Here is a 10,716-nt window from a genome sequence, read left to right on the forward strand (position 1 = left end):
CCATATGGATTAATAAAGAGCAAACAAGTAATTAAACCTTAACGTATTCTGTGGCTGAACCTGCATGTTTGCTTTAATGTTGATATTAAACAGATAAAATCACTTTATAGCCTAACTTGTAAATTATTCTTTGTCAGGTTATTCTTTTGTTCTGCTGCACTACTCAGAAGGTGATCTCATCTAAGCTTGTGATGCATGTTAGTTAATTATGGTTGTTGAACATTTTGCATGTGCTTGCCTCCTCTTTAAAGTTTTACATGGGTTTTTACCTCCCACACTGATTCAGTTCATTACGCAGAAACACGGTAGCGAGAGGGCCACAGGCACAACTACCAGAGGGTGATGTACAATACAGACAGTAGTGAATTAGTATATTTCTGATTTCATATCTGATCTGCTAAACAAACTATTTTGTATCATTTAATACTTTGTCAGATTGTCAGGCACACATTATTAAGGATTTGTGTTTTGAATTTTGTCATGGGGTTAAGATGTGGGGCTTGGTCTTGTGTAAACGCACGGTATTTTGTTCTTAACTATATGCATCATAATGCATATACATACTGTACATATCTGTACATATCACGGCAGTGTAAGGCGGCAAATTGTTCAGTCTCCACTGCAGCCACTAACCATGTGCAATGTGAGAACATTTCCTTTCATAAAAAGATGAATGTAGATTGTGTATTCACAGAATGCCGCATCTATGCTGGTTATCAGTTTGTTGACTAAAGGTCTTGCCCCACTAAATATCCATACACAGCCAGGTTGTTAAACTCCCTGCAATTGTTTAAGTGGTGGTAACAATGATGATGAAACTCTGGGAAACCTTAAAAACTGTAGCAGTACAGGGCTGTACTGGTGCGGAGAGTAGGCAAATTAGCTCTAGTCCCCAAAAAAGGAGATGTCAGCTTGATGTACACACACACACACACACACACACACACACACACACACACACACACACACACACACACACACACACACACATTAACCTCAGTGTGACCATTAAACACTGGGGGCTGGCGATCTACAGCTTAAGGTACAGCCAAGGTTGTGCAATGCTTTCTACTGACATAGATCATGCTCCATTGGCAATACAAAATAAAGGGGCTGTTATCCTAATACAGTTAATTGACATAACCCAACTCACCTCCTCATGAACTTGGCCAAGATCGATTCTCCCTATTGTTATGATCATGTTCAGATGGGTATTGTCATAACAAAGAGGTCAGATGTATATATTGTGGCTTTCCATTTATTATGAATTGTTGCTCTGGAGCCCTGCTGTCGAATTAGCTATTGATTAGGAAGGGTCGGTGGTAGCTGGGTTTGATTATTCATGTGAGGACTTACCTGTGCGCGATCGATAAGGCCCCGAGGATGGGAACTGTTCACATGCTCGTATGTGTCGATGGAAGCGTGCACACACAGGCGGGCGCACAGAGAAGAACCAGACCATGGCAATTGATCATATTTTAGTATTTAATGATTTATGAGTTGCCAGATTTTTCATTGAGTAAATTAATCGTCTTCTGTTTAGATTCTCTGATCACACAATTTTGTGAGTGTGAGCGGGATGGCTCAGGTAACAGGTAAGAGACGGAAGCGTTCGGCGTTGGGCAAAACAATGCGTTTATTGGTTGAGAATAGTGCCCACAACAGGCAGCTCCGCGGTACTTTCCGAGCGGGGAAGGCCAGGACGGGGTGTGTCGTCTTCCCAGGACCCAGCCTACTGCAAGACAGATCAGAACCAGGTTACCAACATGCCTTATATTAAACGCCTGATTACCTGATTCCGATCAGCTGTCTGGTCTCCGGCCGAGCCACTCCCCTCACCCCAGCAGCCGGCGCTCTAACCACACCCGGCTGCCACATACCCCCACCGCCCGACTCAGGCCGGGATCCCGCCGGCCGACAGCCGACCTCCCCCCCCCCCTCCGCCGAGCGGGAGAGGAAATCGGCCACGACCATCCGGTTACCCGGCCTGTGGATCACCTTGAAGTTAAACGGCTGTAACGCCAGATACCAACGAGTGATCCGGGCGTTGGCATCCTTCATGCGGTGGAGCCACTGGAGCGGAGCATGGTCCGAATAGAGGGTGAAAGGGCGCCCCAGGAGGTAGTAACGCAGGGCGCCGACCGCCCACCGTATGGCGAGGCACTCCTTTTCCACCGTACTGTAGTTCACCTCCCTCTGAGCCAGCTTACGGCTAATGTACAGTACGGGGCGGTCGACCCCCTCTACCTGCTGGGACAAAACGGCCCCCACCCCACTGTTCGAGGCGTCGGTCTGCAAAACAAAAGGTAGAGAGAAGTTAGGGGTGAACAGAAGCGGCTTTCCACAGAGGGCTTTCTTAACCCTCTCAAACGCCAGCTGACATTGCTCCGTCCACTGGACCGGATCTGAAGCACCCTTTCGGGTCAGGTCGGTCAGAGGGCTGGTCAGCTCCGAAAAGGCGGGGATGAACCGCCTGTAGTAACCGGCCAGCCCCACGAACCTCCTGACCTCTTTTTTTCGTCTTGGGCACCGGACAGGCAGAAATGGCGGCAGTTTTCTCTATCTGTGGCCGCACCTGCCCGCCGCCCAAGTGGTACCCCCAGATACCGTACCTCCCTCCGCCCAACCGCACACTTCTTTGGGTTGGCCGTGAGCCCCGCCTGCCTCAGGGACTCGAGCACTGCCCCCACCTGCTGCATATGCTGCCCCCATGTCTCACTGTGGATGATGACATCATCCAAGTAAGCAGCAGCATATGCAGAGTGGGGACGCAGCACTCGGTCCATGAGCCGTTGGAAGGTGGCTGGAGCCCCGAACAACCCGAAAGGAAGTGTGACAAACTGGTACAAACCGTACGGAGTGGAGAAGGCCGTTTTTTCCTTCGACTCTGGAGAAAGGGGAATCTGCCAGTAGCCCTTGGTTAAATCCAGTGTCGTATAAAAACGAGCAGTGCCTAGCCGGTCCAGGAGTTCGTCGACCCGGGGCATTGGATAAGCATCGAATTTGGACACCTCATTAACCCTGCGGTAGTCCACACAGAACCGGATTGACCCGTCCGGCTTATGTACCAGCACGACAGGGCAACACCAGTCACTGGTGGACTCTTCTATTACTCCCATCTCTAGCATAGCCTGAAGCTCCGCCTGAACAATTTTCCTCTTGTGTTCAGGCAGCCGATAGGGCCGTGAACGAATGGCCACGCCCGGGGGCGTTTCTATGCGGTGGTTTATGAGAGAGGTACGCCCTGGCAGCGGGGAGAACACGTCGGCAAACCGCCCTTGCAACGCGGCAACGTCTGCCACCTGACCGGGTGAGAGATGGTCGCCGCAACAGACCGGGGCTAATTCGGTGTTAATAATGACCTCCGGTCCCAACTCATCTCTCTCTATCACCGTGGTGGCCAGAGAAGCAGACGCCACTTCCCTCCATGTTTTAAGGAGGTTTACGTGGTAGATCTGTGTTGCTCCCCCCCTGTCAGAACGCACCAGCTCATAATCTACGTCCCCCACTCGTCGTGTGACCACGAAGGGCCCTTGCCACTTGGCGAGTAATTTGGAGCTGGAAGTTGGGAGTAACACAAGTACTTTATCTCCCGGTGAAAATTGTCTCAGTTTCGACCCTCTGTTGTACAGGCGCTGCTGACGTTCCTGAGCCTGCAGCAAATTCTCCCGTGATAACTGCCCCAGTGAATGGAGTTTTGCTCGCAGGTCCATAACGTACTGAATTTCGTTTTTACTTGTGCTCGGACCCTCCTCCCAGTTTTCTTTAAATAGGTCCAAAACACCCCGTGGCTTCCTGCCAAACAGCAGTTCAAAGGGAGAAAATCCCGTGGAGGACTGAGGCACCTCCCGCACTGCAAACAACAGAGGGTCTAGCCATTTATCCCAATTACGGCTATCCTCGTGAACGAACTTACGAACCATGTTCTTTAGCGTTTTGTTAAACCGCTCCACCAGGCCATCGGTCTGTGGATGGTAAACACTAGTCCGGATCGAGCGGACGCCCAACAGTTCATACAGCTCGCGTAGTGTGCGTGACATAAATGACGTGCCCTGGTCAGTCAGGATCTCTTTCGGGATCCCGACTCGGGAGATTATATGAAACAGTGCCTGTGCAACGCTCTTTGCAGAGATATTGCGCAACGGCACTGCCTCGGGATATCGTGTTGCATAATCCACTAGGACGAGTACAAAGCGATATCCCCGTGCACTCCGGTCTAATGGCCCGATGAGGTCCATACCAACTCTCTCAAAAGGCACCTCAATTAATGGGAGTGGGCGCAGAGGCGCTTTTGGGGTGGCCGGCGGATTAACCAGCTGACATTCGCTGCAGGATGCACACCACCGCTTCACATCCGCGCGAATGCCCGGCCAATAAAATCGGGCCATGATCCGGTGTAGTGTCTTATCGTACCCTAGGTGACCTGACATGGGGTTGTGATGAGCCGCCTGGAAAAATCATTTCCCGACGGCTTTGTGGTACCAACAACTGGGTATTGATCTCTCCTGTCTGTGTGTCACGGCTCACACGATACAGCCTGTCCCTAATAACAACAAAGTGGGGGTGTGCGAGTGCTGTGTTTGGGTGGAGCTGGGAGCCATCAATACTCACCACCTGATCGAAAGCGTGCTGAAGGGTCCCGTCCCTAGACTGTTCGAGGGGGAAATCCTCAACCGGGAACACCGGCGGGGGGCAGAGGGGCCTCCCCGGCACCCTCCGGTGGTAGAGGGACCTCCCCGGCCCCCTCCGTGTCTGTTCCCCCTTCGTCGCCGTCAGCCGCTTCGCCACTAAACACAGCACACCACTCACATTTCCCTGACTCCCGTGAACGCACCCCCATAGCCCTCGCTAGCTTAGCAAACCCCGGCCAATTTGTTCCCAAGATCAGAGGGTGCGTGAGGCGAGTACTAACTCCAGCCCTGACTCTATGCTTTTTTCCCCTAAAAGATATTTCCAGAGTCACCTCCGGGTACTGGTGAATATCCCCATGCACACACCTCACCTTCACCCACGATGCTTCCACCAATGCCCCCGGCCGAACCAAGCGCTGATGGATCATCGTCTGATTACAGCCCGTGTCCATCAGAGCCTGGTGGGTACCCCCCTGTATACATACCGGTATACGGTACGTCCCTTCTAAACCGGGGGAGGCAACTGGCGGTCCCGCAACCCGGACCAACTGTCCGACCTCCATCATGGGACACTCCCGCCGGAAGTGGCCGGGCTGCCCGCACCGCCAGCACTCCTGCCCTGGCGCCTGAGGAGCCCCCCGTGGTGCCGGACGACCAGAGGCGGAGGCTGGATCCTGGGGAGAGAGAGAGAGAGAGAGATGAGGTAGGGCTTGGGTGGGAAGGGGCCGGGTCGTGGGTTGAGGGGAACGCGGTGCAGCGGCTGCTGTCGGGAACCTCCTCCTTGGGGCTGGAACGGGTCGGTCCGCGGGGACGACAGGTTGTCGGGGCTCCTCCTTCATGCTCCGCCGGGGAAGCGAAAGGTGGTCCTCCGCGAGGACGACGGCTGCCTCCAGGCTGGCAGGGCGGTGACACTGGACCCAATTCGCCGTTGACGATGGCAGCCCGGCGACAAACTGCTCCAGTGCCACCTGCTCCATGACGTCCTCGGCGGAGCGCATCCCCGGCTGAAGCCAGCGCCTCGCCGCATCGAGGAGCTGCTTCGCGTAGGAGAAGGGGCGGCCAGCGTCCTCGAAGGGAAGGGCCCTGAACCGGCGGCGGTGTCCCTCTGGTGTGCTGCCGAGCCGGTCCAGGATGGCCCTCCGCAACTGCTTGTACTCATGTCGATCGGACGCTGGCAGGCTGTGGGCGGCTAGCTGCGCTGCCCCGGCCAGCAGGGGAAGAAGCCGCACAGCCCACTCCTCCTCCGGCCACCCGCACGCCGCCGCAGTGCCCTCGAATATGTCCAGATAAGCCTCTGGGTCGTCGTCGGCTGACATCTTCTGGAGGGCAATCTGCGGCGGCCGGGCGGGGTTGGTCACCGGCTCGGCCTCCCGGGCGGCCGGACGCTGCAGCAGCTCCCGCAGGAGAGCACGGTCCTCCCGCTGGCTGGAGGCGATTACGAGGAGAGCCTCGCTCTGCTGCCGTTGTAGGGCCGTTGTGCTCTCCTGCATGAGGGCGAGACGCTGGAGGGCCTGGCCCAGCGGGCTTTCTCCTTCCGTCATCTGAGGGGTTCACGTCTCTGTTCAGGCGCCACTGTGAGCGGGATGGCTCAGGTAACAGGTAAGAGACGGAAGCGTTCGGCGTTGGGCAAAACAATGCGTTTATTGGTTGAGAATAGTGCCCACAACAGGCAGCTCCGCGGTACTTTCCGAGCGGGGAAGGCCAGGACGGGGTGTGTCGTCTTCCCAGGACCCAGCCTACTGCAAGACAGATCAGAACCAGGTTACCAACATGCCTTATATTAAACGCCTGATTACCTGATTCCGATCAGCTGTCTGGTCTCCGGCCGAGCCACTCCCCTCACCCCAGCAGCCGGCGCTCTAACCACACCCGGCTGCCACAGTGAGATATAAAATGAAAAAGTATAGTCAGTTTATAAAAATAATTTGGTTTGCAATTTATTAAGTATTGTTAATGAATTAAGTAGTTTATTGCATCAGTTTGTTTTGCAACTCCAGAGTATGCAATCTTGTTCTCAGTAGACCGAAAACATGTCAAAACAGCAGCAGGAAGCTTGCAAGTAAGCTTGCAATTAACAAACTGAGGAGCACCATCACATTTCTGTAGACAGAAATACGCCAAATAGCTCAAACCAGGCTCCCATTCTATTCGTCATTGACAAAAATAACAACCTGACATGTTAATGAAACAACAACACAATAGAAGCACAAACAATAGCTACTGGATGATTTTGTGCTTGTTTCTCTGCTGCCGGTAGAATGGTAATGGATGGACAATGATAGCAATAGAAGCAATCTCCTCATCGTAAATAAGTGCACAACTGCTGGATTGTTTCCCCAAAAGAAATCAAGAGGAAAAACCTCATCAATTAGCAGGCACACACAGAGGCACGGAGTGATGCGAATGACAATAATCACGTCCTTGTCTTCCTCGTCTTCTACTCCAGCCGACGTCAAGCATCCAGAAAGTAAAGCAATCTGTGCCCACCGAGCATGCATTCCCCCTCACACAGTAAGGAAATGCTTACTAATAATTGTGGAAATATATATTTTCTTAGTTCTCCCTTGTGGATGAAGTGTGTGTGTGTGTGTGTGTGTGTGTGTGTGTGTGTGTGTGTGTGTGTGTGTGTGTGTGTGTCTGTGTGTGTGTGTGTGTGTGTGTGTGTGTGTGTGTGTGTGTGTGTGTGTGTGTGTGTGCATGTGTGTTTGTTAATGTGTGAGTATAAATGCAACTTGTTTGTCCAACGCTTGATTGTAATGATATTAAAGATTCAAAAACATTGTTTGATGCTTATACTGGAGCAATCAGTGAAATACAACACTTGAGTTCAGCGGGGGGCCTGGGGATCGATGCATGGAAATATGTAATTTCACTGTGTGTGTTTCTCTCTCTCTCTCTGTGTTTGTGTATCAAAATGATAAAATAGGCACAGAGCAGCAGGTGAGTCTACTCCCACCTGAGGACCCTGCGGTAAGGTTCCAGATTTGGCTAAGAAAGAGCAGAAGGCCTTATCAAAAGCCCCTGGCACAACAAAAACCTCAGCTGCACAAAGGACCCCTGAGAGAGAAGACGCAGCTCTCATTTAAAGAGAAGACTGCTGCATCTGTTTTCCCTGTTTGTTCTAATTCCACACAACATGAGGCTCTAACTGTATTTTTTCCAGTGCGAGAAATTGGAAGGAAATAGAAAACATACAGAGCTCCCCTAATGCCACATTAGTCTTTTAGCTTTTTCACAAACACTGGTAAAAAAATAAACTGTATAATGTGTTTTGTGACAAACACATTATGCAGTGTGCACTCTGACGGATGAGTTTCAACAAAGATCTCATGCAAATGAATATGTTTATGCTAATCTGTTGCATTACTTTAAGGCAATGGATCTGACATGAGTAGTAAGTTCTTTGTGGCACCCAAATACTTATTTTTTGCATGTATCAAAATGTTTTGCCTCATGCTTAGCTGCTTTAAAAAGTATTCTGTTAATGTCATGCAAATCTGAATTCAGTCAAATGCAAACAAATAGCTTAAAGACACAAAATGCAGAAAGTGCAAAGCCCACAGCAAAAGTTCAAGACATCTTTTGTTGCTTTGCATCTTCTCTCTATTATTGCACATTGGCCTCGGAAATATTTAATCCGATACATACTGTAGGTTTGTGACATATTTTTTCGTGCAGCAAGTATGAAAAGATTGCATTTCATGCTGTAGTGTTGCTCTGTTAATCCTTGTGCTATTGTTCACCTTATGCTGAAAGTGGAGGCTATATCATCAGGTAGCAACAGGATAGTAATAAAAGTAAAGGCAGTGCAGTAGTAAGCCACGGTATTAGACCTTGTTTGAATTTGGATATGGAACTATGATATTATTTTTGTCAAGGAACAAAAAAGCTCTTCCACATGCAGCTTAGCCTTTGGTTGCTGGTGGTTAGAGACACAGAGCACAGCAACAATAAACACGATGATAACTCAAATGAATTCTTTTTACCCTTTCGTTCTTGTCACAGAGTTGTTATACATTTTCATCTCTAACTTCACACTTTCAAACACATAGTCATCCTCTCCTTTGAAGTGTTACATATTTTGTCCTTTCTCTCCCTGGGACACGTACTGAGTATCTTCTTGGCAACTCTTGACGCACAATGCATACACCCAAGGTCAGTTTGGTCTCCCTGGCAACAGTGCAATACATTTGGCGCATTGTCAGGCTATTTAATCAAAACTGGCTCAATGTGTGTCAGATGAACATGGACATTCCTTTTATCTCTAAAACTGTGCGTCGGACACCCCTCCCGAAAAGTGCAAGGGACAGAGAAGGGGACGAGATTTGTTTTTGAGAGGAGAAAGTGAGAGTCAGAATCTAATAGAGCGTCACTAGTGCGTCTGTTCAAAGTCCTTGGTGATGCCTTTGTATTGATCAGGCTGTACCATGGTCACCCACAGTAAATCTATTCACAGATGACCGCTGTGGCTCAAATGCTTTTGGAAATAGGGCACCAAGAGAATAAACAGAAACATTCTGCCAACTGATTTTCAATCCACTTAACCTCGCCACTCCTCATCCGAACAATAAGAGGGCAGAGGCAGGGACGGAGGAACAACCGATGGGAGGGGGGGATAGGAGGGGAGTAATTTTGCATCTCATCTGTTGACAGTCAAGCATGTTGTTATCATTGTTTGCTGCCCTCTAGTTTATCTCCCTCTAGAAGATAGTGGCCTGCTTCTCGTGACTATGGGGCCAGACAACCAATTATCTATGTGCCCTCTATCAGATGTGATTTATATCACTAGGCTGTCCCTACTCCTCTGTCCCCTCGCCGAATGTGATCAATCATTCCCTGCACAAACACAAAACAGGCCTTTAACAAAACATACAGTTAATGTTCTGCATTGCCTGAAAAGATATCAATCTGCTCAGATCTCTACAGAAATAAGGCAACTCTGACATTGAGAGGGAGCACAAGGTGGTGAAACACTAAATGCTGAATGTTGTATCCAACACCTAAATTCAAAAGATAATACACAGTTAGTTTCCCTGCCATCTCAATCCGCTCATATCCATACCAACCTAAAAAGTTTTACTCTTTTATATTGAAGACCTTGGCGACACCTGCGTTTACTGGTGGGAACAGCCAAGGAGTTTTGGTGCTGCAAAATCCTGTCCATGTGCATTGGCGTTAGAAATACAACACAATATCAACTTGTGTATCTGTTTAAGAGACAGCTAAATGAACAATGAGTTAGGAGGACCCATTGCACGACATTGTTTAAATGAAAGATTAAGTCAATTATTGTAATTTCTCCATCAGGCTGGTAGCAAAAAGCGCAGAAGCAGCCTTTTGCCTAGAGCTCATCATTTAACAGCTGACAGTTTCTTCTTATTACGATAATCCCTTGAAATGAATACATGATTCACTGACAATAATTGCCAAAAATGCCAATTCCTTGTTAAGAAGATGCATCACCAAAACACTAAACCGACAAATACTTTGCATTTCCTCAGGCTGCTTCATACGAGATGACACCCTGCAGTTTACCAGTTTACTGCTCAATGTGAAACTGCACCAGCAGAAAGTGTTTGGTTTACATTAGCAGTAACTTAACACAGCCCTACAATGACCAATTTTGTTTGGCCACTTGGGGACAGTAGAAACAAGCGTTGGACACAACCTGGACATATTGTCATGATGATTAGCTTGTTAGCAAAGACGTTTCTATTTACACATCAAGCAGTTGTGAAGCAACATCAGCAGTATTGGTTTGCAGTTGTGTTTTGAATTTTGTTTATCTGGTCTACACCAACTCCTTAGGGAAATAATTGTCTATTTAGCTGCTCAATATTCACCAGCTAAAGCTCATAGCTGTAATACTTATTCAAGCTTTATATAATGATCTTTGCCATTTAACTATTTATATTATATAAATTCATTATCTCTATAAGTTATTTAAAATTACATAATATATGTAAATATGTTGTGTTTTTCTATACCTTACGCAGCTATCATAGTCTAAGCACTCAAATTTCAAGGCTAAAGCTTGATGCGGTCTCTCTGTTAACACAGAGTTAACTCCAACACAGCTAAAGTT

At 48.8% G+C, this 10,716-nt stretch overlaps 1 protein-coding gene across 1 annotated transcript; it reads right to left on the reverse strand.

The window, feature by feature from the left end:
• Positions 1 to 1,621: 1,621 nt before the first annotated feature.
• On the reverse strand, positions 1,622 to 6,505 carry LOC134863479 (putative SCAN domain-containing protein SCAND2P). Its single transcript, XM_063882017.1, has 2 exons — positions 5,117 to 6,505; positions 1,622 to 1,735 (listed from the first exon to the last, which is right to left on the reverse strand). The coding sequence occupies exons 1-2, from the start codon at positions 6,170 to 6,172 to the stop codon at positions 1,733 to 1,735; spliced, it is 1,059 nt and encodes a 352-aa protein (XP_063738087.1). The 5' UTR covers positions 6,173 to 6,505; the 3' UTR covers positions 1,622 to 1,732.
• Positions 6,506 to 10,716: the final 4,211 nt, after the last annotated feature.

Source organism: Eleginops maclovinus, chromosome 4 (genome assembly GCF_036324505.1).
Source record: "Eleginops maclovinus isolate JMC-PN-2008 ecotype Puerto Natales chromosome 4, JC_Emac_rtc_rv5, whole genome shotgun sequence".
Lineage (NCBI taxonomy): Eukaryota > Metazoa > Chordata > Actinopteri > Perciformes > Eleginopidae > Eleginops > Eleginops maclovinus.